This window comes from Carcharhinus amblyrhynchos, chromosome 15 (genome assembly GCF_965287045.1).
Source record: "Carcharhinus amblyrhynchos chromosome 15, sCarAmb.v2.hapA, whole genome shotgun sequence".
NCBI classification, from domain to species: Eukaryota; Metazoa; Chordata; class Chondrichthyes; order Carcharhiniformes; family Carcharhinidae; genus Carcharhinus; species Carcharhinus amblyrhynchos.
This window is the reverse complement of record NC_137338.1, coordinates 11,140,356-11,168,044: the sequence shown is the minus strand read 5'-3', so window position 1 is coordinate 11,168,044 and position 27,689 is coordinate 11,140,356. Positions and strand designations below refer to the sequence as shown.

At 44.3% G+C, this 27,689-nt stretch overlaps 1 protein-coding gene across 1 annotated transcript in view; it reads left to right on the top strand.

Moving 5' to 3' along the window:
- The window catches only part of LOC145353509 (uromodulin-like 1), a 176,204-nt gene that overhangs the window by 124,180 nt on the left and 24,335 nt on the right, over positions 1-27,689 (top strand). The window contains exons 13-17 of the mRNA XM_080204318.1: positions 3,006-3,140; positions 6,935-7,003; positions 8,055-8,167; positions 11,842-12,028; positions 13,184-13,361. Coding sequence (XP_080060444.1) covers positions 3,006-3,140; positions 6,935-7,003; positions 8,055-8,167; positions 11,842-12,028; positions 13,184-13,361 — 682 coding nt within the window. The remainder of the gene's footprint in view (positions 1-3,005; positions 3,141-6,934; positions 7,004-8,054; positions 8,168-11,841; positions 12,029-13,183; positions 13,362-27,689) is intronic.

Genomic DNA, 27,689 nt, shown 5'->3' with positions numbered 1-27,689 from the left:
CAGCGACCGTGAAGGAACAATGATGTATTTCCAAGTCAGGATGGTGAGTGGCTTGGAGGGGAACTTCCCATCTATCTGCTGACCTTGTCCTTCGACAAGAACGACAAGAAAGATGTGGGAGCTATTGAAAGAGTGCAGAGGAGATTTACAAGGATGTTGCCTGGATTGTGCGGCATGCCTTATGAAGATAGGTTGAGAGAGCTCGGTCTTCTCTCCCTGGAGAGACAAAGGATGAGCGGTGACCTGATAGAGGTGTATAAGATGTTGAGAGGTATAGATCGGGTGGATTCTCAGAGGCTATTGCCCAGGGCTGAAATGGTCACTGTGAGAGGACACAGATTCAAGGTGCTGGGGAGTAGGTACAGAGGAGATGTCAGGGGTAAGTTTTTCACACAGAGGGTGGTGAGTGAGTGGAATCGGCTGCAGTCGGTGGTGGTGGAGGCAAACTTTTTGGGATCTTTTAAGAGACTTCTGGATAAGTACGTGGGATTTAATGGGATTGAGGGTTATAGATAGGCCTAGTAGGTAGGGATATGATCAGCACAACTTGTGGGCCGAAGGGCCTGTTTGTGCTGTAGTGTTCTATGTTCCATGTTCGAGATGGAAGTTGTCATGGCTTTGAAAGGTGCTGTCTAAGAATCTTTGGCGAATTATTGCACCGTCTCTTGTAGATCTTTGCAGGCATTAGAACAATGGCTGACTGCGGAAAGACTTTATATCATTCCCAATGTTCATGTTGTTGGATAGAGGGTCAGGAGAGGAGACGGTGAAGAGGCAAATGTTGAAAGTGGCTATCTCTTTTTTCTCTTTCAGCTGGTGGATGGATTCAATCCAAGAATGAAGTATTTATACAACGAAAAGAAAATTGTAGTTATTATTATATCCATTTACGAAGGAAGTGTACGTGTGAATTTTACAGTTGCAGTGTCAACAAATGTCAACGTCACCACAGACAGTGTCGGAGAAACACTCACTACATCCTTGAACAACAGTAAACAGTACAATGTAGATCTTCTAAACACAAACATTGTGGGTAAGGAATTGTAACACCAGCATTTCAAATAGAGGTTTCATAAGACTTCACAAATATCAAGAAGAATGTATTTCTCTAGATTGTAAACATGAAGTGAAAGGACGTAGACTTTTGCCCTGTCTAAAGAGAGAGGCAAACTGATGGTGAGCTTGGGTTTTAGGAGCCTGAAATCGCCAAGAGGAATTGAAGCCTGAAGCAAGTAAACTTCTCTAGGTTTGGCAAAGAATGGGCTCGAGGCGGATATGGTCCGTTGAGAGTTGGTTCAGACATTTTCCAGCCCTGTCACGGTGGGTTGTAGACAGTCGGCAGGCCCAGAAGATCCCGCTGGTGGGAAGAGGCAGGTGGGAGGAGAAAATGTGTAGGGCCTGACAGTTTCCTACAGGTAATTAGTTTTTGTTGCCAAATTTGATACAGTTTGATTGAAAGAAATGTCATTCTCTGAGATGAAAATCATCTCAACATAACAGTTCGGCTGTATTACACTGAACAACTCAATCGTTTGCTGTTGGCCAGGGTAGATTGCCAACAGAAAGCAATGTAGTTGAAAATGGTTTAGAAAACATTAAGTGTGAATTTTAGTGTTGGTGGGGTGTGGTGGGGGGGGTGGTGAGGTGGGGTGGGGTGGGTAGGACTTTGTCCAAACAAATAGATCAATTTTTATTGCCAATATGTATCACCTTCAGTCAGAAGTCCAAAAACAGTTGTTTCTCAATGAAATAAATCCCCATGAAGTGCAATGGAAATGAAGACTGTAAGGTCATGTTCCATGATTGACGAGATCAGTGTTTCAGGTCTGACCCTAGTTTTATATGTTACAACATAGCTTGACTAGGTTTGTTACAGCATCAAGATTGATGTAAAATTACTAAGATGCGACCATGACTTCATGGTTTGAGTTATAAGGAGAGCGTGGATAGTCTTGACATTTTTCTCTGGAGTGTAGGAGACTTGCGGGTTATCTTATAGAGGTCTATAAAATAATGAGGGGTACAAATCAGATAGATAGTCAATATCTTTTCCCTAAGATAGGGGAGTCTAAAACTGGAGGGCATAGGTTTAAGGCGAGAGGGGAGAGATACAGAAGGATCCAGAGGACATTCTTTTCACACGGTGAGTGCTGCCAGAGGTAGTAGTAGAGGTGGGTACAATTTTGTCTTTTAAAAAGCATTTAGACATGGGTAAGATGGTTATAGAGGGGTATGGGCCAAACATGGGCAATCGGTTTCTTAGGGTTAAAAGAAGGGCTGGCCTGGACAAGTTGGGCCGAAGGGCCTGCTTCCATGTTGTAAAGGTCTATGACTCTATGTATGAATGTCTATATTATGCTTGTTTTCTTCAATACAATGTCAAACCATCCTGTTAACACATTGATGATTCTGATGAAATATGGGGCATATTTTTCAAAGCCTTCAGCACACAGCCAATGGCCATAATTCTGATTTATATTCTTGCTTCATATAGACAAATTTGCATTTGCACTGAAGGCTTCCTATCTGCCATGGGTCCCAGACGTTGCTTTGATTGTTCCTTTTTCACTCCAAGCTTCTCCCAAAAGCTTTGATTTGATTTTGATTTCATTTAATATCGTCGCATGTATTAGTATAGAGTGAAAAGCATTGTTTCTTGCACACTATACAGGAAAAGCATACTGTTCATTGAGAAGGAAAGGTGAGGGTGCAGAATGTAGTGTTATAGACATTGCTTAGGATATTTCAATCATTTTTCTTGTGTTATGTTTTGTTCCAGCGAGAGACAGCTGCCAGTCAGGGCAGAATGACTGTTCAGGCAATGGAACTTGTATCAGACGCAACTCAACGTACACCTGTGAGTGTAACGCTGGGTTCAACGACACAAGCCCCAGTGTACCTGGGAGGATATGTGAAGGTAGGACATTGTTTGATTTCAATATTACTCTAGATCACTGGTTAAAGTTACATTTACCCTGATAGCTGCGATCTAATTCTTGTTTCAGACATTGACGAGTGTCGGACTGGGAACACGTGCTCTGATTTATCCGTCTGCACGAACACTCCAGGGAATTTCTCCTGTAGCTGTTTCCCGGGGATTGTCGATAACAATCCGGCAAACCCAGGGACACAGTGCCAAGGTAAGGATCGGAACTGTTTAAAGCAGGAACGATGGGAAAGTATGGAAGATTGAAAGAATATATACAGAAAATAATTCTTGGTGAAATTAATGCGTGGATGTTTAAAATGATTGCCTGGTGTTCCTTTCTCTGTATGTTGGTTTCAAGTATTATAATTTGATTGTCTATTGATGATGCCAAAAGGGCTTTTAAGTGTGTTATGAGTTGTGCTTAATTTAAGCATGAGACTGTAAGTAACAAATGCCACAGTGACACATTAGCAGGGCTTTTATTTTTAACCAGTTGAGATGTTATGGGCGCACTCATCGTTAAAATGCTTTGCTGAGGTAAATATCAAATAAACTCATACATATAACTCTCATCGAATATTGAAGCGTTTGATGAGGTACCACACGGAAGAGTGGAAAATGGCTAATGTTACGCCACTGTTTAAAAAAGGTAGCAGGCAAAAGGCAGGGAATTATAGGCCGGTTAATTTAACGTCTGTTGTTGGAAAAATGCTTGAATCCGTCATCAAAGAAGAAATAGTGAGGCACCTAGAGGAGAATTGTTTGATAGAGCAGACGCAGCACGGATTCGTTAAGGGGAAGTCGTGTTTGACAAATTTATTGGAATTCTATGAGGATGTGACTAGTGCGGTAGACAGAGGGGAACCGGTGGATATAGTGTTTCTCGATTTTCAAAAGGCGTTTGATAAGGTGCCGCACAAAAGGTTGTTACAGAAGGTTAGGGGGCATGGAGTTGGGGGTAAGGTGTTAGCGTGGATAGAGGATTGGTTGTCTAATAGGAGGCAGAGAGTTGGTATCAATGGGTGCTATTCGGATTGGCAGTTGGTAACTAGTGGAGTGCAGCAGGGATCGGTGCTGGGGCCTTAGCTATTTACCATTTATATAGATGATCTGGAGGAGGGGGCTGAGTGTAGGGTGACGAAATTTGCTGATGACACGAAGATGAGTGGAAAAGCAAATTGCATGGAGGGTGTGGAAAGTCTGCAGAGGGATCTGGATAGGCTGAGCGAGTGGGCGAGGACCTGGCAGATAGAGTATAATATTAGCAAGTGTGAGGTTATCCACTTTGGCAGGAATAATAGTAGGATGGATTACTATTTAAAAGGCGAAAAGCTGCAGCATGCTACAGTGCAGAGGGACCTGGGGGTCCTTGTGCATGAGTTGCAAAAACCCAGTCTGCAGGTGCAGCAGGTGGTCAAGAAGGCAAAAGGAATGTTGGCCTTTATAGCGAGGGGGATAGAATATAAAAGCAGGGAGGTCTTGCTGCAACTGTACAGGGTTCTGGTGAGGCCACAGCTGGAGTACTGTGTGCAGTTTTGGTCGCCGCACTTGCGCAAGGATATTTTAGCCTTGGAGGGAGTGCAGAGGAGGTTCACTAGCTGATACCAGAGATGAGGGGGTTAGACTATGAAGGGAGACTGAATAGACTGGGTCTGTACTCATTGGAGTTTAGAAGGATGAGGGGGGATCTTATAGAAACGTATAAGATAATGAAGGGGATGGATAGGGTAGAGGCAGAGAGATTCTTCCCGCTCAGAAAGGACAGCAGGACTAGAGGGCACAGCCTCAAGATAAGGGGGGTGCAGTTTAGAACGGAGTTGAGGAGGAACTTCTTCACTCAAAGGGTGGTGAACCTTTGGAATTCTCTGCATGTTGAAGTGGTGGAGGCTACCTCGCTAAATATATTTCAGACACGGGTAGACAGGTTTTTCGCAGACAAGGGAATTAAGGGTTATGGGGAGAAAGCGGGAAAGTGGAACTGAGCCACTTCAGATCAGCCATGATCTTATTGAATGGCGGGGCAGGCTCGAAGGGCTAGATGGCCTACTCCTGCTCCTATTTCTTATGTTCTTATGTTCTTAAAATGTACTTCATCAGATAAGAGCCCATTGTGTTGGGGGTAGCATATTAGCATGGATAGAGCATTGGCTAACTGATAGAAATCAAAGAGTTGGGATAAGAGAGGCATTTTCAGGATGGCAACTTGTAAGTAAGCCATAGGGATCAGTGCTGGGGCCACAATTATTTACAGTGTATAAAAATAACTTGAATAAGAGAAATGAACATACTATTGCCAAGTTTGTGGACGATACAAAAATAGGTGGGGAAAGGAAGTAGTGAGGACTACGCAGAGTCTGCAGAGGGATATTAACAGGTTAAGTGAATCCGCAACAACCTAGCAGTTGGAATGTGATGTAGGAAAATGGGAAGCTATGCACTTTGGTAGGAAGAGTAAAGAAACTGAATATTATTCAAATGGAGAGAGTGAAGAAAGCTGCAGTACAGAGAGATTTGGGGTCCTCATGCATCAATCACAAAAAGCTAGCTTGTAAATTCAGCAGGCAATAAGAAAAGCAAGTGAAATATTGGCCTTTTAGTTCAAAGGGAATGGAGTATAAAAATAGGGAAGTCTTGCTAAAACTATACAAGATGTTAGTTAGACCACACCTGGAACACTGAAAACAGGTTTGTTCCCTATATCGAAGGAAAGATATATTGGCATTGGAGGCACTCCTGAGAAAATTCACTAGGTTGATCTCAGGAATGAAGAGACTTTCATGGAGGATAGGTTGAACAAGTTGGACATGTACTCATTGGAGTTTAGGAGAATGAGGAGTGACCTTTTTGAGACATATGGACCAGAATTTTACCGCCCTGCCCATCACAGGAATCAGAGAAGGCAGGGGCCATACAGTGGAAAGGTCGGTTGACCTCTGGTGGGATTTTACAGTTTCAGGATGAGCGAGGCCATAAAATCCCACCCATTAGATTCTCAGGGGGCTTGGCACAATAGATGCTGAGACAATGTTTCCTGTTGTGGGAGAGTCTGGGATCAGAAGGCACAATCTCAGTGTAAAGGGTTGCTCATTTAAGACAGAGGTGAGGAGGAAGTTCTTTTCTCAGAGGGTTGTGAATTGATGGATTTTTTATTGTAGGACTATAAAGAGGTTGGGTTGTTAAAAATGTTCAAGCCTGAGAATGACAGATGTTAATCAATAAGGGCATCAAGGATTATGGGGATAAGGTGGGAAAGTGGAGTTGACAATTATCATATCAGAGCAGCCATGATCTTATTGAATGGCAGAGCAGACTCAATGAGCCGAATGGCCAACTTCTGCTCCTGCATCGTCTGGTCTTATCCTCTTATCAATAACATTGTTACATCCTGGAAAAAGCACTGAGATCCTAATGGGAAAACATTATACTGAGAGCAGAAAAGCAATGATGACCCCCTGCACTGCCCCGTTTCCCCCCATTATGATGGACAGCTGTAAACTAAAGCGTGTGGCTGTATTAGTAATTTTATCAGAATAGCTGTTGCAAATGAAACTCTTGGGGTAAAGATGTCTTTTGGGAATCAGTGCAAAACAGTGATAGTGAATGATGGGATGAGACAGTACAGGATGAGACCATTTGGCCCATCATTTTTTTGCTGGCTCTTTGGGAGAGTTGTCCAGTTAGTCTTGCTCCTCTGTTCTTTCCTTATTACCCTGAATTTTGTTTTCTATTCAAGTGCATGTCCAAACCTCTTTTCAGTGTTCCTAATGGATATGTTCTCTTGATCACAGCCACTCACTGCATTAATAAAATTCTCTTTTCTCCTTTGCTTTTTTAACCTGCCTTGACTCCGTTTAATTTCCCTTAACATTAACTTGCAGTGCCCCCGAGACGAATTCGTACCAAACGGAAGTGACAACTGTCACTTCTTAATGAAGAAAAGTTACACCAACTCTGCTCAGGAATTTATATTCAATATTGACTGTCTTCTCCTCTTTGTACCTGCAGATCCATACAACTGTTTCATGCAGAACGATACCTGTGCATTGCTTAAATGCCTGAATACAGACTGCCCCTGTAAGTAGCCTTACTGACCCTGGGCTAAAGCTATGATGTGGAGCTGCCGGCGTTGGACTGGGGTAAACACAGTAAGAAGTCTCACAACACCAGGTTAAAGTCCACCTCAAAATGGGATTGCTATCAAATAAACTGGTTGGACTTAAACCTGGTGTTGTGAGACTTCTTACTAAAGCTATGGTACAGTCTAGGTATTTTGATCCCTGTCATCACTGATACAAGCTTTCAGACCACTGCCCCTTCATCATCTCCACATCATCACTCGTACCACAGAGCAGGAAAAGGCCATTGAAATCAACTTGGCTGGTGCCAATGGGTAACCCATTGCCCACCCCGACCCCTTTTCAATAACATTGGGGTGGGTAAGGTGCCCATTTACTCCTTGGTGAAAACAATTAAAATTAAGCAAACAGATTAAGCAAGGAGAGTGACCCCAAAAAGGGGGGAAATGCCCGAAACTAAAGGAAACTTAACACAGTAAACCAAAATGTGACTAAAGTTGGCAAGATCCTCTGGCCTCCCTGCGGTGTGTTACTCAGGGCGGGTGGTGGCACGCTGTTAGCCAGTGGCATGATCCTCTGGTTCCAGCCACAGTCAATGGGACTCCATTGATTCCACACCATGCCGCTGCAAAGCTCGCGGTGAGGGCTGTGCTGTTGGCGGGACCAGAAGGTTCCACCGGACTGAACAGCTGGAAAGATTCGGGCAGAGTTAATGTTTAGGGTTGAGGTCACCAGTTCCGCTGAGTAGTGATCAACGTTGGTTACGGTGTACAATTTTACAATAAAGTGACAGGCCTCAAGAAACGATCATTGGTTGGAATTCTCCGACCATTCCTGCCAGCGGGATTTTCCAGCCGTTACCTTGTGGTTTTCCCGCTGATGTGGGGTGACATCGATAGGAATTTCCATTGACAGCGGTGGGATTAGAGAATCAAACAATGCGCTACCTCCTGTCGGTGGGAACGTCTGGGAGAAACTTGCCCATTATGTTTCACACAAATAGGTCGGTAGCTGGCTGACTGATAATTGGGTGATTATTGTTCCAACAGCCAAGAAAATGTTCAAGGCAATCATCACGTTCAAGTCCGAGACATTCAGCAATGAACTAAAAAATCCAGCAAGTGGAGCGTACAAGGCACTATCAGCTAACATCCGAGACACAGTAAGTGAAACAACTTCATGCCCTAAAACCATAAGAACATAAGAACATAAGAAATAGGAGCAGGAGTAGGCCATCTAGCCCTTCGAGCCTGCCCCGCCATTCAATAAGATCATGGCTGATCTGTCGTGGCTCAGTTCCACATTCCCGCCCTCTCCCCATAACCCTTAATCCCCTTGCCTGTCAAAAACCCATCAACCCACGTCTTAAAAATATTTAGCAAGGCAGCCTCCACCACTTTAACAGGCAGAGAATTCCAGAGATTCACCACCCTTTTGAGTGAAGAAGTTCTTCCTCAACTCCGTTCTAAACCGCCCCCCCCTTTATCTTGAGGCTGTGCCCCCTAGTCCTACTGTCCTTTCTGAGCGGGAAGAGTATCTCCACCTCTATCCTATTCATCCCATTCATCATCTTATACGTCTCAATGAGATCTCCCCTCATTCTTCTAAACTCTAACGAGTACAAGCCTAGTTTATTCAGCATCTCCTTATAGCTCAACCCCCTCAACTCCCCCTCAACCAAACCTTGTTTCATAGTTCCAATCGGAGCCTTGTTGAGACAAGATTCCAGCCACCAAGAGATGGTACCTGCGGAGTGGTACGGGGGAAATTTGGAAGGAGGTTGAAGAGGGAAGAAGGTGGAATCTGATAAACTCATATGTACATTTTGTTCAAATGTTTTTCAGTCAGTAGCCAGGTTGGATAAAGATCCTCTTGGCTGTCCTGACATTTACATTCATTTAGAACTAAAAGGACAAAATTGATTAGGTGTTTAAATCAGGAGAAACGTGTTCAGTAGGGTTTGCATGTTCTCCCCATGTCTGCGTGGGTTTCCTCCGGGTGCTCCAGTTTTCTCCCACAGATGTGAGGGTTAGGTTGATTGACCATGTTCAATTGCCCCTTAATGTCAGCGGGATTAGTGAGGTAAATGCAGGGGGTTACAGGGTTAGGGCCTGGGTGGGATTGTTGTTGGCGCAGATTTGGTGGGCCCAGTGGCCTCCTTCTGTACTGCAGGGTTTCTATGATTCTATAATTCTATGAACCCTACAGTGCAAAAGGAGGCCATTCAGCCTATCGAACCTGCATCGACTCTCTGACACAAGATATTACCCCAAACTCCGTCTCCTGCCTTATCCCGGTAGCCCCACACATTTTACCATGGCTAATCCATCTAACAAGCATATCTTGGGACGTTAAGGGGTAATTTAGCATGGCCAATCTATCTAACCTGCACATCTTTGGATTGTGGGAAGAAACTGGGAGCACCCCAGAGGAAACCCAAGCAAACATGAGGAGAATGTACAAACTCCATGCAGTCGCCCAAGGCCGTACTTGCAACCAGATCCCTGGAGTTGCGATGCAGCAGTGCTAACCGCTGTATTGCCCCATGGACTGCAGCCGTTCGAGAAGGTTGCTCACCACCACGTTTTTGAGACAATTAGGGATGGACAATAAATGTTTGCCGAGCCAATAATGTCCTCATCCTGAGGAAGAAGAAATGACAAAATTTTCAGAAGACATAGGTGAGGCGTTGAATGAACACTTTTCTTCAATGTTCATCAAGGAAGGGGCCATGTTTTCGAGGAGGAGTGCATGATACAGGCCGATAGGATGGAGGAAGTAGATGTTCTGAGGGAAGATGTATTAGCAATTTTGAAAAACCTGAGGCTGGATAAACCCCCTGGGTCAGATGGTATACATCCTATGATACTTTGGGAGGCAAGGGATGAGATTGTGGAGCCTTTAGCTTTGATCTTTGGGTCCTCACTGTCCACAGGGATAGTGCCAGAGGACTGGAGGGCGGCAAATGTTGTTCCTCTTTTCAAGAAAGGAAATAGGAATGACCCTGGTAATTATAGGCCAGTTAGTCTTCGGTGGTCAGTAAGTTAACAGAAAGGGTCCTGAGAGATAGGATTTATGACCATTTGGAAAGATTCAGTTTAATCCAGGATAGTCAGCATGGTTTTGTGAGGGGTAAGTCCTGCTTCACAAATTTGATTGGATTCTTTGAGGAGGTAACTAAGTGTGTGGATGAAGGTAGAGCAGTTGATATCGTATACATGGATTTTAGTAAGGCGTTTGATAAGGTTCCCCATGGTAGGCTCATGAAGAAGATAAGGAGGTGTGGGATAGAAGGAAATTTGGCCAATTGGATAAGTAACTGGCTATTTCATAGAAGACAGAGGGTGTTGGTGGAGGGAAAATTTTCAGATTGGAGGCCCGTTACCAGCGGTGTACCACAGGGGTCAGTGCTGGGTCCTCTGCTTTTTGTGATTTTTATCAATGACTTGGAAGAAGGGGCTGAAGGGTGGGTTAGTAAATTTGCTGATGACACCAAGATTGTTGGAGTAGTGGATGAGGTGGAGGGCTCTTGCAGGCTGCAAAGAGACATTGATAGGATGCAGAGCTGGGCTGAAAAGTGGCAGATGGCGTTTAATAAGTGTGATAAATGTTAGGTGATTCGTTTTGGTAGGACAAACTTGAATACAAAATACAGGGTCAATGACAGAGTTCTAAGGAATGTGGAGGAACAGAGAGATCTTGGGGTTCATATCCACAGATCTCTGAAGGTTGCCATTCAAGTGGATAGAGTCATAAAGAAGGCTTATAGTGTGTTAGTGCTTATTAACAGGGGGTTTGCGTTTAAGAGCCGTGGGGTTATGCTGCAACTATACCGGACGTTGGTGAGGCCACATTTGGGATATTGTGTTCAGTTCTGGTCACCTCACTATAGGAGGGATGTGGAAGCATTGGAGAGAGTGCAGAGGAGATTTGCCAGGATGCTGCCTGGTTTGGAGGGTAGGTCTTATGAGGAAAGGTTGAGGGAGCTGGGGCTTTTTCTTTAGAGTGGAGGAGGATGAGAGGCGACTTAATAGAGGTTTATAAGATGATGAGAGGGATTGATAGAGTGGATGTGCAGAGACTATTTCCTCGGGTGGATGTAGCTGTTATCAGGGGGCATAACTATAAGGTTCAGTGTGGGAGATATAAGAAAGATCTCCGAGGTGGATTCTTCTCTCAGAGAGTGGTTGGGGTGTGAAATAGACTGGCTGCTGTGATAGTGGAGTCGGACACTTTAGGAACTTTCAAGCGGTTATTGGATAGGCACATGGAGCACTGCAGAATTATAGGGAGTGGGATAGCTTGATCTTGGGATTGGACATAGCTCGGCACAACATTGAGGGCCGAAGGGCCTGTACTGTGCTGTAATGTTCTATGTTTCTATGTTTCTAAAACAAACAACAAATGCTAGCCTTGCTAGCAACTCTCACGTCCCATGGGGAGAAAAAAGCTACATGGAGCCAATGCAAGTATTCCAAAGTATTCTGCAAATTTTACAATAAATTGATGGGTCTCAGACAAAGACCATTGGCCGGAATTCCCCGGCCATTCCCGCCAGCCGGATTCCCCGATTCCGAAGGCAGCGCAACTCCAGCCATGGGTTTCCTGCTGGCCTGGGGTGACATCATTAGGAATTCCCACTGATAGCAGCAGGATCGGAGAATCCCGCCACGAGTAAGAACAGCCCGCCACCTCCTGCTGGCGGGAAGCACACTGCTGGGAGCCTCGCCCATCGTGTTTGACACAAATGGAGCGGCTGAATGAGTTGATTTAGAACACACCAATTTGAGCTGCTCGCTACTGGGAAAATAACATTCGTGCTTTCCTCCTTTATAGGTAGTACCATTTGGACAAAACAAACTGGATGATAAAGCGTTTAATATCACCATTGTTGGTTTCCAAAATGGCAGTGTGTTAGCAAATCTCCTCGTCTTCCTGAGCAGTAACTCCAATGTCACCGAGACCGCCCTGCAAAGTGTCATCACTGATGCATTTCGTAGCGAAATTTCTGTCACCATACCAGGTAAAAATGTTGATTTTCATGGACAATTTTATCATTTTCGCACGGCGTGCTGTTTTAATTCCTCACCCAATTTACGGGTATGCTTTCACGAGGGTGGCATTGATTTGATTTGGTTTATTATTGTCACGTGTATTGGGATACAGCGAAAAGTATTGTTTCTTGCGCGCTGTACAGACAAAGCATACTGTTCATAGAGTACATAGTGGAGGAAAAGACAGGGTGCAGAATACAGTGCTACAGCCACAGCTCGGGTGGAGAGAAAAAATTAGCTTAATGCAGAATCATAGAGTCCCCACAGTGCAGAAGGAGGCCTTTTGGCCCACTGAGTCTGCCCCAACCACAATCCTACCCAGGCTCTATCCCCATAACCCCATCCATTTACCATAGCTAGCCCTCCCCAACACTCAGGGGCAATTTAGCATGGCCAGTCCACCGAACCCACGCACATCAGGGAAGAAGCTGTTCTTGAGTCGGTTGGTACGTGTGTTCAGACTTTTGTATCTTTTTCCTGGCGGGAGAAGGTGGAAGTGAGTCTGTCTGGGGTGCGTGGGGTCCTTGATTGTGCTGGCTGCTTTTCCGAGGCAGTGGGAAGCATAGATGGAATCAGTGGCTGGTTTTTGTGATGGACTGGGCTACATTCTCATCCCTTTGTAGTTGTTTGCGGTCTTGGTCAGGACAGGAGCCATACCAAGCTGTGATACAACCAGAAAGAATGGCTGCCTGAGAAATGGGCAACTGGCAAAAGCAGTCATGCAGGTGGGGTTATGAATAGAGTTTTTTTTTGATCATGGGATGTACACATTTACTGCTCTGACAAAGGGTCACCAGACTCGAAACATTGGCTCTATTCTCTCTCCACAGATGCTGTCAGATCTGCTGAGATTTTCCACCATTTTTCTGTTTTTGTTTCACATTCCAGCATCCACAGTATTTTGCCTTTATCCCCAGTGTATTATCCTAGTCTCTGGATTACTAATCTAAGGACAGTACACTGCTGCCCTCCTGATATGTAGAATCCTTGTAGTATGTTATTTTGTCTATAACTTAGTGTGGTCTTGCATGGTCATTACTTACAATTTTTCTTCTGTATTTCTAACTGTGCAACCGAATTGCTCCAGGTATTTTTTTATCAAGTCCTACCTTATCTCGTTTCAGGTGCAGTATCGACCCTGGCTCCCACCGCATCTCAAGCTGCTGTCACTGCGCAGACTCCATCAGATAGTACTGGATTCAAGGTTGCTGTGATAGTGTTGGGAGTTATCCTAGGTGTTGCTCTGCTCATCATCCTGGCTATAGGACTGATAATGTTTTGTATGAAGAAGAAGTCTGGACGGTACTTCATAAATAGTTCAGACATGCTCCGGAGGTTCAGCTACAGGAACGTATAATAGGTCACATCAAACCTCCCCAGGAACAAACCAGTTTCCCAGGAGTCCTGCAACTTTTGAAACAAATCTATCGCATTGCCATTAACTCAGGGAAGAAAAATAATACTGGAAAGAAATATAGTATGTATTGATGGAAAGAAATGATAGATTTCTGGCTTTTTATTGAGTTTGATATTTTGTTTCTGATTGCAGAATTTATGTCAGATTTTATTCATAGTATCCATAATGAAAAAAAGGGATGATTTCATGATTGACTGAATGGATCAGGAAATTGTGGACCTGCAAATCATAAAACATTCAAGTGAATTACATTCATAGTAATATTCAGTAATTCTGCACAATCCTGTTATTTATGCCCTTTGCTCATTCAGCCATTCAGGAACAATTCAGAACAGCTGCAATGTTTAATGTTAACTGAAGATAACTGTAGATAGTCCAATGTAACAAGGACTTTGAGAAGCTTTAGGCATCCAACCTTTAATGCCTCACCTTTGGGATAAATTTCCTACCGACCTGAAACGTTTGAAGGAAAGTCTTGAACCCAGCAGGTGAAGCCATGATAAGGCAGGTGGCAAGCCTAGCCCATTGCACCGGGGATGTGCTGATGCATACGAAGCCCAGGTTTGCCCAGGCTAGGGTAGAGTAAAGGATCAGAATAACCAATGAGGTTAAACCGAGGCTTCATCTGATGCAATTTTTCAAAGGATAAGATGAAGCATTAGATCGAGCCCGGGAAGGGGTACAATGTCTCATCCTGTCAGCTTGGATCTGATTTGATCGAGCCCAAGATGAGATGCAGTGTCTCATCTTGTCATCTTCAAATGGGGACTATGAATTGGATTCAATTTGAATTGGGCTTTTTGGTTGGAATAATATTGTTTAAAAATGGTAGATCTTAAACCTGATGTTACTGAAGGGGCAAATTGTAGAACTTGCATTGGGGTGTTCTCTTATATTAGGCTCCCCATTTGTAATTCTTTGACTTTTGGAGCATTGCTCTTAAAGAATGTTATTATTATGAGAGATTGCGTTGTATAGATAATGAATTACAAACTGTGTTAATTCCAGTCGGCATACCATATTTGCGAAGCTTTGTGTACCATCGCACCTCGTACATTACACAGAGTTAGCATGGTACCACAATTCTTGGAACAGGGCAGGGATAATGCACAAGAAGGAGTCTTGTACATTGAAGAGTCTTGAGTCTGCAAAATGCTTAAATTTTCAAGTGTCTTTGCATCCAACTGTACGTGTGGGTCAACAGTTTGCCAAATGCTTTTTAAAAATTTATTTGTTGCTTGTTGTTTATACCAAAATGAATTCTTGCAATTGCAGGATCACGTGTCTTGAGTTCCATTTAATACTGTGACTGTCCAATTCTTTTAAAAATAGAGAGTACTTAACTGAATATCAAGATCACCATAGGTGGTTTTGATCCATACTTCTTGCACTTTTTCTGGAGAATTCCACTCTAATTGTAAAACAAACCACAATGAGAGAACACACTGCACTTTAAGAGATATTGAATGTAAAGTTCCCTCACGTCACTATGAGCAGAATTTTACGGGGGAGGCGGGTTTGGTTAGGTTAAATCTCCCAAAAATCTGGAATTAAGAATCTATTGATGACCATGAAACCATTGCCGATTGTCGTAAAAACCCATCTGGTTCACTAATGCCCTTTAGGAAGGGAATCTGTCGTCCTGGCCCAGTCTAGCCTACATGTGACTCAAGAGCCACAGCAATGTGGTTGACTCTCAACTGCTCTCTGAACAAGAGCAACTAGGGCTGGGGAATAGATGCTGGCCAGCCCATGACCCATCAATGAATGAAAAAAAAAGTGCCTGAAAATGTCATAAACGCAATATGATCACACTTACTTCTTGCTCCAATTGAGGTGTGTTCGCTCACAAAATCCTGTGGCGATATTGAATGTCCAAGTTAAATATGCTGAAGGAGAATTGGTTCAGGCTTTGCTGGACATTCCATGTTTTACCATTGTATCAGGGCTGTCCAAAACTCCAACAAGTCCAGAGAAAATGTATTGGGTGAAACTGAGCATCTTTAACGAGGGAAACTGCAGAACTTGCCTGTCCAAGTGATAGGTTTGTGCTCCAAGGACACCCTCTGAGAGTCTGTCTTGATTTACAAGTGATTTCCAACTCATTGAAAGTGGACCCCCAGGGGGCTGTGCATACCATTTCTGCTATCAGCCACCATTGCACCATTTGAGTAGCCTGACTCACTGCCAGTCTCCCCCTTCTGTTAGATGAAAATAAAACCCAGGGTTGTCATCAACATTGTGAACTCCAAATTGACGTTCTATCTGATTACAGCTTCCATCAATATTCTAACATCGTTTTAACATTTGCTGAAAATAGCAAAATACAGGGTATTTCTGTACTATACTCACACATCAAAAAATGACCTCTATCTCAGGGAAATAAGCTAAATATAGTTTGCCCTATTGCACGAGACATTTTTCAATAAACAGCCTGCTATAATTAAATTAAGTAGATAAGTTCATGATTTGTCATTGTTGACCGACAAGTTCATCATACAGATCATGACAGAAGGATGAATGAAGCCAATCTCATGTTCTATGCACAGGCGTTATTTTTTCATTTGTTGTAATACGTATTGCGTTTCCATTTATGTGTGAAATTGTTATAATGTCTTTGTCTATAAAAAAAGATATATTGCTCATAAAATTGCATGGTTTGATTTATTGTTGTCACATGTATTATCATTCAGTGAAAAGCATTGTTTCTTGTGCACTATACAAGACAAAACATACCATTCATAGAGAAGGAAAGGAGACAGTGCAGAATGTAGTGTTACAGTCACAGCTAGGGTGCAACTCAATGCAAGGTAAGTCCATTCAAAAGTCTGACAGCAACAGGGAAGAAGTTGTTCTTGAGTCGGCTGGTACATGTCCTCAGATTTTTGTTATCTTTTTCCTGATGGAAGGTGGAAGAGAGAATGTCCGAGGTGCATGGGGTCCTTAATTATACTGGCTGCTTTGCCGAAGCAGCAGGAAGTATAGACAGTGTTAATGATGGGAGCTGGTTTGACTGGTGGACTGGGTTTCGTTCACGCCCTTTGTTTTTTCTTGCAGTCTTGGATAGAGCAGGGGCCATATCAAACTGTGATACAACCAGAAAGAATGCTTTCTATAGCGCATCTGTGGAAGTTAGTGAGAGTTGTAGTGGACATACTAAATTTCCTTAGTCTTCTGAGAAAGTAGAGGCATTGATGGGCTTTCTAATTATAGTGTCGGCATGGGGAGGATCAGGACAGATTGCTGGTGATCTGGACACGTAAAAACTTGAAGCTCTTGGCATGGCATACGTGCTTGAGAGTCAGTCTGCATGCATCATTCCAATATTTAACTGTATTATTCAAACAAATGAGAATGGAATGTGTCCCATATGTTGCAATTTCGCTGTATAGCCCTTCATGCTCTCCATCCGCAGGAGTCAACTCATTTCCCCAGGAAGACAAAGAAACTAAAGGAGCTAAAGTTTCTGGAAAAAAAATTCCTCTTCGATTCCCTATAAAGACGTTGTAAAACAGGCGTTAATAACAGGAGGTATATCACCCAATGCATCCTCCTTCAAAAATTGGTTCAATTCCCTTTTCTCAAACTTGGTTCAGTTGGTAGCACTCATCCCTAAGTCAGGATAAGTGGTGGAGGTTGGGGGGTGGGCAGCGGGGGCATGGGGGGTGGGGTGGTGGCTGGAACCCTCGAACTGGTTTCAAGTCTAACTCCACAACTCGACTCACCTGATGAAGGAGCAGCAAAAGAAATCTCATGGCGCCATTTCAAAGAGGAGGAGGGCACTTATCCCGATGTTCTGATTGATGTTTATCCTTCGATCAATACAGATTATCTGTTCGTCATCACCTTGCTGTTTATGGGAGCTTGCTGTGTGTAATTTCTAAACTGCATGTTACAACAGTCAGCACACTTCAAAAGGACTTTAAACCTTGGGAAGTGCTTTGAGACATCTAGTCACCGTGAAAGATGCCTTCTTTTTTATTCTTTTGTGGGACATGGGTGACAATGGTGAGGCCAACATTTATTGCCCATCCCTGGTTGCCCTTGAGAAGGTGGTGGTGAGCGGCCTTCTTGAAATATTGCAGTCCATATACAGTCCTCCTATAAGGAGGGAATTCCAAGGATTTTGACTCATCGACTGCGTAGGAACGGTGATATATTTCCAAATCAGGATGGTAAGTAGTTTGGAGGGGAACCAAAAGATGGTGGTATTCCCAGGTATCTGCAGTTATACAAATGCAAAATTTTCTTTTGTTTTGAACAGTTGCAGTGAATCTGCACTCATTATATGAGCAAATAGAATTGTGATTCTATTGTGATTCAAATCCAATTCTACTCCCCTTTGTCTGGAGTAAGGGGAAATATGATGACATCAGGCAGACAATTGGACGAGTAAACTGGAAGGAGGTGTTCTTGGGGAAAAGTGCTGAAAGAAGGTGATGGATTTTCAAGGAATGTTTGACTGGAGCTCTGCACGACAACGTTCCAATGAGACAAGGTTTTGGTAGGTCGCGGGAGCCGTGGTGCATGAAGGTTGTGGTGAACCTAGTCAGGAAGAAAAGAAAGGTGTATAAAAGGTTCAGAGAGCTAAGAGATGTTAAGGATCTAGAGGAGTATAAGGCTTGTAGAAAGGAGCTTAAAAAGGAAATTAGGAGAGCCAGAAGGGGGCATGAGAAGGCCTTGGCGGGTAAAATTATGGAGAATCCCAAGGCATTCTACAAATACGTGAAGAGTAAAAGGATGAGAAGAGAAGGGATAGGACCTATAAAAGGTGAAGGGGGAAAAGTCTGTGTGGAACTGGAAGAAATGGCAGAGGTGCTTAATGAGTACTTTGCCTTGGTATTCACGGTGGAAAGTGATCTGGGAGGTTGTACTACAGGTTTGCAGCAGACTAAGAAGATTGAGTATGTGGATATTAAGAAAGAGGATGCGTTCGAACTTTTAAATTATATCAAGATGGAGAAGTCGCCGGGACCAGATGGGATGTACCCCAGGTTATTGTGGGTGGTAAGGGAAGTGATTGCAGAGCCCCTGGTGATGTTCTTTGCATCGTTAATGGAGATGGGAGAGGTTCCGGAGGATTGGAGGATTGCGGATGTGGTTCCTATTTTCAAGAAAGGGAACAGGGATAGCCCGGGAAATTACCAACCGGTGAGTCTGACCTCAGTGGTTGGTAAGCTGATGGAGAGGCTTCTGAGGGACAAGATTTATGAGCATATAGAGAAGTTTAGAATGATCAGGAATAGTCAGCACAGCTTTGTCAAGGGCAGGTCGTGCCTTACGAGCCTAGTTGAGTTCTTTGAAAATGTGACTGAACACATTGACGAAGGAAGAGCGGTGGACGTGGTTTACATGGACTTCAGCAAGGCGTTTGATAAGGTCCCCCATGCAAGACTTCTTGTGAAGGTGAGAGGGCATGGGATCCAAGGGGCTTTGGCCTTGTGGATCCAGAACTGGCTTGCCTGCAGAAGGCAGAGAGTGGTTGTGGATGGGTCTTTTTCTGCATGGAAGTCAGTCACCAGTGGAGTGCCCCAGGGATCTGGTCTAGGACCCTTGCTGTTTGTCATTTTCATAAATGACCTAGATGAGGCAGTGGAGGGATGGGTTAGTAAGTTCGCCGACGATACGAAGGTTGGTGGTGTTGTGGATAGTCTGGGGGGATGTCAGAAGTTGCAGCATGACATAGATAGGATGCAGGACTGGGCGGAGAAGTGGCAGATGGACTTCAATGCGGATAAATGTGTAGTGGTCCATTTTGGCAGGACCAACAGGATGCAGGAGTGCAATATCAGGGGTAGGAGTCTTAGCTGGGTCGAAGAGCAGAAGGATCTTGGGGTCTGGGTCCACAGGACTCTTAAATCGGCCTCGCAGGTGAAGGATGTGGTCAAGAAGGCGTATGGTGTACTGGCCTTCGTTAATCGAGGATTGAGTTTAGGAGTCGGGAAGTAATGCTGCAACTTTATAAGACCCTTGTCAGGCCCCACTTGGAGTACTGTGCGCAGTTCTGATTGCCTCATTACAGGAAGGATGTGGAAGCTATTGAGAGGGTGCAGAGGAGATTTACAAGGATGTTGCCTGGATTGGGAGGCATGCCTTATGAAGATAGGTTGAGGGAGCTAGGTCTCTTCTCCCCGGAGAGACGAAGGTTGAGAGGCGACCTGACAGAGGTTTATAAAATGTTGAGAGGAATAGATAGGGTGGATTGTCAGAGGCTATTTCCCAGGGCTGAAATGGTCGCTACCAGAGGACACAGGTTTAAGGTGCTGGGAAGCAAGCACAGAGGAGATGTTAGGGGAAAGTTTTTCACTCAGAGGGTGGTGAGTGAGTGGAATCGGCTGCTGTCGGTGGTGGTAGAGGCGAACTCGCTGGGGTCTTTTAAAAGACTTCTGGATGAGTATATGGGATCTAATGGGATCGGAAGTTACAGATAGTTCTATGGCTTGGTAGGTATAGATATGATCGGCGCAACTTGTGGGTCAAAGGGCCTGTTGTGCTGTAGTGTTCTATGTTCTATGTAAATACTTATTCCAAAGGTTCATGCTGGTCCTTAAAATTATGAATCAACCTGACCTCACATTTGCCGCTGCTATTCAAATTCAAATTATCTGTGCTCATGAACTAAATCCAGTCTAACCCAGTCAAATCAACCTGAAGCCCAGCGTCAAAAGAGCAAATACCAACCCATCCTATAATGCCAATGACCTGCACCCCTTTCTGGATCCTCTATAATTCCTAGAAAGAGGACAATTCCTGGTCACAGTGGGATGAATTCCCCAAGAAAGGGAGGGCAAATTTTAGGAAGTTAAATCGTCTGAAATTGACACCAGTCGGGTTCCTAACATCAAGGTGAACCCAGGGTGAATTTGATCTGTTGTGTTAAGTAATTAAGGAACTTAAAAAGCTGTTGTAACCTGTTCAAATTCTGCATTTCCCAGTCAGAGAATCTGGCTGGAATTTTACCACCCCGCTCGCCGCAGGAATAGGAACAGGCAAAGGGCAGGATGTGGAAAGGTCCGTTGACCTCGGGCGGGATTTTATCGTTTCAGGATGGGCGAGGCCATAAAATCCCTCCCTCTGTTCAAGCCCTGGCTAGAATTTGCCAGAATAGAATAGAATCCATAAAATCCCTACAGTAAGCCAAGTAATATTTGTGCCATGCAAAGTGCCAGGCAATGACTATCTCCAACTGTGGAGGACCGTCCCTTGACATTCAATGGCATTATTGGTGGTGAATCCCACACTAGCAATACTCTGGGGGTTATCATTGACCAGAAAATGAACTGGGATAGGCATATAAATACCATGGCTGCAAGAACTGGGGTCAGAAGCTTAGAACTCTGAGGCGAATAACTCATCCTCAATTCCCAGGACATCTGTGCACAAGATAAGGCTGAGGCATTCGCAACAATCTTCAGTTTGAAGTGACAAAGTATCTCGGCCACTCCCAGTAATCCCCAGCATCACAGGTTTCACTCTTCAACCAATTCGATTCACTCCATGTGATATCAAGAAATGGCTGAAGGCACTGGATGCTGCTAAGACTATGGGTCTTGACAGTATCCCAGCAATACCACTGAAGACTTGGACTCCAGGATGTTCCACCCCGCCCAGCCAAGCTACAAAACTGGCATCTACCCAGCAATGTGGAAAATTGCCCAGCTAAATTCCCCATCAATGTACTTGAACAGGTGCCACCAAAGTGTGACAACTAGGGGATTTCCACAGTAGTTTCACTGTAATGTTAAAGTAAGCCTTGTGACACTAATAAATAAACTTTAAAAAAGGCATTTCCTGTACACAAAACCAGAACAGATTCAATCCAGCCAATTACCACCCCCATCAGTCTACTCTCAATCATCAATGGGCGACACGGTAGCACGGGGGTTAGCACTGCTACTTCACAGTCCGAGGGACCTGGGTTCAATTCCTGGCTTGGGTCACTGTCTGTGTAGAGTTTGCACATTCTCCTCGTGTCTGCGTAGGTTTCCTCCGGGTGCTCCAGTTTCATCCCACAGTGCAAAGATGTGTGTGTTAGGTGGATTGGCCACTGCTAAAATTGCCCCTTAGTGTCCTGAGATGCATGGATTCGTGGGTAAATATTTAATGATATGGCGGTAGGGCCTGGGTGGGATTGTGGTCGGTGCAGACTCGATGGGCTGAATGGCCTCTTTCTGTACTGTAAGATTTCTATGATCAGTAAAGTGATGGAAGGGGTCACCAAGAGTGCTATCAAGTATCACCTGCTCAGCAATAACATGCTCAGTGACGCCCAGTTTGGATTTCACTAGGCTCAGAGAAAACTGGCTAGAGTCATGGCTGGCACAAAGGATGTGGTGGTTGGAGATCAATCATCTCAGCTCCATGGCATCATGACAGGACCTCCTCAGGGCATTGTCCGAGACCCAACCACCTTCAGCTACTTCATCAATGACCTTCCTTCCATCACAAGGCCAGACGTGGGGATATGCGCAATGTTCAGTAGTATTTACAACTCATCAGATATGGAAGCTATCCATGTCCAAATGCAAGAAGACTTTCCCCACCTTCTGGAGAAGAGTGATATAGACTCAAGATGTGAACTTCTGCTCAATCCACAGAGGCTGTTAGGCTTGTTGTGTTTTTAAAGCACTTTTCTGTTTTTATTTAAGGGAAAGAAAGAACAGATGAAAAAATAGAAGATAGAAATAAAAACTTTAAATCATTTCTAACAATTAAAACCTGAAGGATTGGGATTCCAATAACTAAATTTCAGTGGTCTGCTGACAGTAATTGACACTTAGCGCCCCATTAAAGGGTGTTTTTACATGAAATGACTGAACTTTCTACAGCAATTTGACTTTGTGACTATATTTTGTTTGTATAGGAACTTCATACAGTTCACTGGATTTAAATGGGGAAATAACAATGAGAAGCTGTGTTTGTGAGGCTCTGTTCCAACGTCAATAAGTTCAGTTTCTCCTTCCGATCACACAGCTCACCTGAAGTTTCAGTTATGTGCACATACTGGTGCCTGAGAATCAATTTTAATGTTAGCATCGCATTGACTAGTTGTAATTACATGAACACGTGAGGAATATTGGGATATGGGCCAAGGTCAGGCAAGAGGCGATTAGTTCAATTTGGCATCATGTTTGGTGCAACATTGTGGGCTGAAGAGCCTGTTCCTGTGCTGTATTGTTCTATGTACCGAGGATGTACAAATGCCAGCATTGGACTGGTGTGGGCATAGTAAGAAGTCTCGCAGTGCCAGGTTATCGTCCAACAGGTTTATTTGAGATCATGAGCTTTTGGAGCACTGCACTAACCTGATCAAAGAACAAAGAGCAACCCAGCACGGGAAACAGGCCCTTCGGCCCAACAAGGAGGGCCTGATGAAGGAGTAGCGCCCCAAAAGCGCATGATTCCAAATAAACCTGTTGGACTATAACCTGGTGAAGTGAGACTTCATATTATGTAGTTGAATGGAAGTCTTGGAGTGTCCAACATCCTCTTTTCCTGGGAGTAGCAGCAACTGTTGGACACCCTCAGATTTCAGGGAGTCAGGTGGGAAGGGGCACTTGACAGGAGGCTGAGTTACCCTCTCTCACACTCACATAGCTAGTGTGGAGGTTCCAGTGATGGAATACAGGTCTGCATACATCTCCTGCAGAGTTTCCTTTTATTCATTCATTAAATATGGGTACCCACTGACTAAACCAGCATTAATTGCCCATTTCTAATAGACGTGATGGTGAGCCGCCTTCTTGAATTGTCCATGTCGTGTAGGCACACCAACCTCCATGTGTGCACAGGTTGGCACCTTTTCGCCAGCCAGCGCATGGATGGACTCCCCCATCTTGTATGCCACCCAGTTGAGAGCCTCCAACACCTCTGTCCCTGCCCCTGCCCTCAGATGTAATTTCGGAAGGGAAAATTCCACCTCTAACCCATGGTCCCTGCTCAGGGGAGGCAATGGCATATTGATATCATTGCTGGACTAGTAATCCACAGATCCAAGGTCACGCTCTGGGGCCTGGATTTGCATCCCACCAAATCATTTGAATTTGAATTCAATAAAAAAATCTGGAATTAAGAATCTACTGATGATCATGAAACAATTGTCGATTGTTGGGAAAACACATTTGGCTCACCAGTGGCTTTAGGGAAGGAAACCTGCCCTCCTTACCTGGTCTGACCTACATGTAACATGCTACAGAAATGTGGTTGACTCTTAAACGCCCTCTGAAATGCCTAGCAAGTGACTCAGTCCAAAAGAAATTAGGGATGGGCATCAAATGTTGATTTTCAATGTTTCTTTTCCTGGAACATTATTGCACAGTTGATTACCCTTTGATTATTAAACTTTTGACTGACTTCCCTTCTTATACCGTTCTCTATATGTTAACTTCCATGCAATCATAGAATCCCTACAGTGCAGAAAGAGGCCATTCAGCCTATTGACTCTGTACCAACAACAATCCCACCCCCTCCCGGCCCTATCCCCATAACCCCATGCATTCACCCCTCTAATCCCTTCAAACTACACATCCTGGCACACTAAGGGGCAACTTTGCATGACCTATCAACCTAGCCCACACATCTTTGGAGTGTGGGAGGGAACCGGAGCACCCGGAGGAAACCCACACAGGCGTGGGAAGAACGTGCAAACTCCACGCAGACACAAGGTGAGAATCAAACCCAGGTCCCTGGAGCTGTGAGGCAGCAGTGCTAACCACTGTGCCACCATGTCGCCCATTTCTTTTAAGATTAAATGGATTTATCCAACCTTTACTCTCAGAAGCTTCTGTTCAATACATTTTCCAATCGTTACCAAGGGGATTCTTTAGGACAACATGGTCTGAATGAAGACGACAATGTAAAGCCTCTGAAATAAAAACAAAACAAACTACTTGAAAAACTCAGCAGGCCTGGTAACAACTGTGGAGAGAGAAACAGAGTTAAGTTTCATGTCCAAATATTGTAGGTTTCTGAAATGTATCTCCTTAGCATTGAGGAGTTTCAATAACTGACGTATTTTGATAACTGGTGTGACTTTACAAAGAATTTTATCATCAATTGTTATCTCTTGAGAAACCTATTTGTGCTTTGATCAAAGGGGTTGTGGTTTAAAGATAAAGGAAGAACAGAATCATTCATCATTGTCTCAGGAAATAAAGACAATAAGTATATAGCAGAAACCTATGCAGGAAGACTTATCGTGTTCAGAGTGAATTCTTTTGCCTGCCTCTGTTTGCAAAGACGTTAATACTTTTGTTCCCCTCACGGGAATAGCACGTCACAGGCTGGGCCAGCATTAATTACTCATCTCTAATTGAACTGAGTGAACATGGAATGTTAGGCCATTTCAAAGGTTAGTTAAGAGACAACTGCTTTGCTGTGGATCTAGGCACTGTAAAAAGTCTGACAACACCAGGTTTAAGTCCAACCGATTTATTTGACAGTAAACTCACTAGCTTTCGAGGTTTCCCTCTTCTTCAGGTGAATGGAGAGTTCTCCATCTACCTGAAGAAGAGGGAAACCCCGAAAGCTAGTGAGTTTACTGTCAAATAAATCGGTTGGACTTAAACCTGGTGTTGTCAGACTTTTTATTGTGTTTGCCCCAGTCCAACGCCAGCATATCCACATCATGATCTAGGCATTGGCAGAGACTGCCTATAAGCCACAGCAGGTAAGGACAGCAGATTTCCTTTCTTAAAAGGCACCAGATGGGTTTTTAGCGACATGGTCAGCACCAGCTACCAATTCCAGACCTGTTTTAATGAACTGCTTTTGTATTCCACTAGCTGCCATTTGAACCTCTGTCCCTGAAATAGAAGCCTCAATCTCTGGGCAACAAGTCCTGTATTGTTAACACAACAGCACTGACACTCCCGACAGAATTATCTTAAATGGTTAACTCCTCAGTTGCCGAGGTAAGCAATGGAATTTGATATAAACGCATTGCACTTGTACGACAATAGCGCACAAAGTAATTGGTAAAATATAATCTGACAAAACATGAGAGCAGCACAGTGCATGTAGTGGTTAGAATGCTATCTTACAGCGTCAGGAAACTGGGTTCAATTCCAGTCTCGGGTGACCGTGTGTGTGGAGTTTGCACGTTCTCCCCGTGTCTGTGTGGGTTTGCTCCAGCACTTCAAAGATGTGTGAGTTAGGCTGCTTGGCCATGGTAAACTTCCCCTTGGTGTTAGGGAGATTAGCAGGGTAAATATGTGGGGTTATGGGGCTGGGGCCTAGGTGGGATTGTGGTCGGTGCAGGCTTAATGGGCAGAATGGCCCCTTCTACACTGTAGGGATTCTATGAGCCTAAAATATTCACAAATGGTGATGTAAGCTGTGATGTTAAAGTTCATTCCACATCACCTCGTAATGTGGGTAATGACTGGATTCCCAATTGGTTTATACTGAAAAAAAAATGAATGCCAACTTCAGGTTGATCTCTGATATCTCTGCTAATGTTAGTACCATAGGATCCCACAGTGAAGAAAGAGGTCATCTGACCCATTGGGTTTGCACTGACTCTCCAAAAGGGCATCTCACCCAGGCTCTTCCCTCCACCCTATCCCTGTAGCCCCACACATTTGTCATGACTAGTCCGTCTAACCTACAAATCCATGGACACTAAAGGGTAGTTTAGCATGGACAATCCACCTAACCTACACACCCATGGACTGTGGGAGGAAACAGGAGCACTCGGAGGAAACCCATGCAGAGACAGGGAGAAAGTGCAAACTCCACACAGACAGTGACCCAGGGCTGGAATCAATTCCAGGTCCCAGGTGTTGTGAGGCAGCAGTGCTAACCACTACGTTAATGTGTTGCCCCACCACTGTGCCACTATGCCACAGAGAGACACTCAAGGCATGAACCGAACTGGGTTGCACTGGAAAAATGAGCACCAAAATCTCTAACATTATAGCTTTAAATTGCCAGTGTGAGCATCTCCTCATGTCAATCCGGACTGTGTTTAGAAATCCTGATGTGAGGATCGAACTTACAGCCTCTGATTCATGGCCCAGTATATTACCCACTCTATCATTACCACCAGGCTACGGAATCAACACTGGTTCAATGAAGAGAGCAGGAAAGCTTGCAGGAGCAACAACAGCCGTACCTAAAAATGAGGTGTCGACCTGGTGGAGCTTTCTTTTATTCATTTGCGGGACATGGGCGTCACTGTCTGGCCAGCATTTATTGCCCTTCCCTAGCTGACCTTGTTCAGGGGACAGTTAAGAATCAGCCACATTGCTGTGGCTCTGGAGTCACATGTAGACCAGATTGGGTAAGGATAGCAGATTTCCTTTTCTAAAGGGCATTAGTGAACCAGATGGGTTTTTCCAGCAATTAACAATCATTTCATAAGAACATAAGAAATAGGAGCAGGAGTAGGCCATCTAGCCCTTCGAGCCTGCCCCGCCATTCAATAAGATCATGGCTGATCTGTCGCGGCTCAGTTCCACTTTCCCGCCCTCTCCCCATAACCCTTAATCCCCTCTCTTATCAAAAACCCATCAACCCGCGTCTTAAAAATATTTAGCGAGGCAGCCTCCACCACTTCAACGGGCAGAGAATTCCAGAGATTCACCACCCTTTGAGTGAAGAAGTTCCTCCTCAACTCCGTTCTAAACAGCCCCCCCTTTATCTTGAGGCCGTGCCCCCTAGTCCTACTGTCTTTTTTGAGCGGGAAGAGTCTCTCCACCTCTATCCTATCCATCCCATTCATCATCTTATACATCTCAATGAGATCTCCCCTCATTCTTCTGAACTCTAACGAGTACAAGCCCAGTTTATTCAGCCTCTCCTCATAGCTCAACCCCCTCAACTCCGGTATCAGCCTAGTAAACCTCCTCTGCACTCCCTCCAAGGCCAAAATATCTTTGCGCAGGTGCTTTCATGGTCGTCAGTAGATCCTTAGTACCAGATTTTTTAAAAATTGAATTCAAATTTTGCCATGGCGGGATTCGAACCAGGGTCCCCAGAACATTAGCTGGATTTCTGGATTAATAGTCTAGAATAATATTAGACAGGAACTGAATGAGCAGATGTTTGAGGGAAAATCAACATCTGTCACTTGGGAGGCTTTCAAGTGTAAGTTGATCGGGATTCAGGCACATTCCTGGAAGGATGAAGGCTAAGTCTGGCAAGTTTTAGGAACCTTATACAACGAGAGGTATTGTGAGCCTAGTCAAAGAGATAAAGGAAGCATCTGTCAA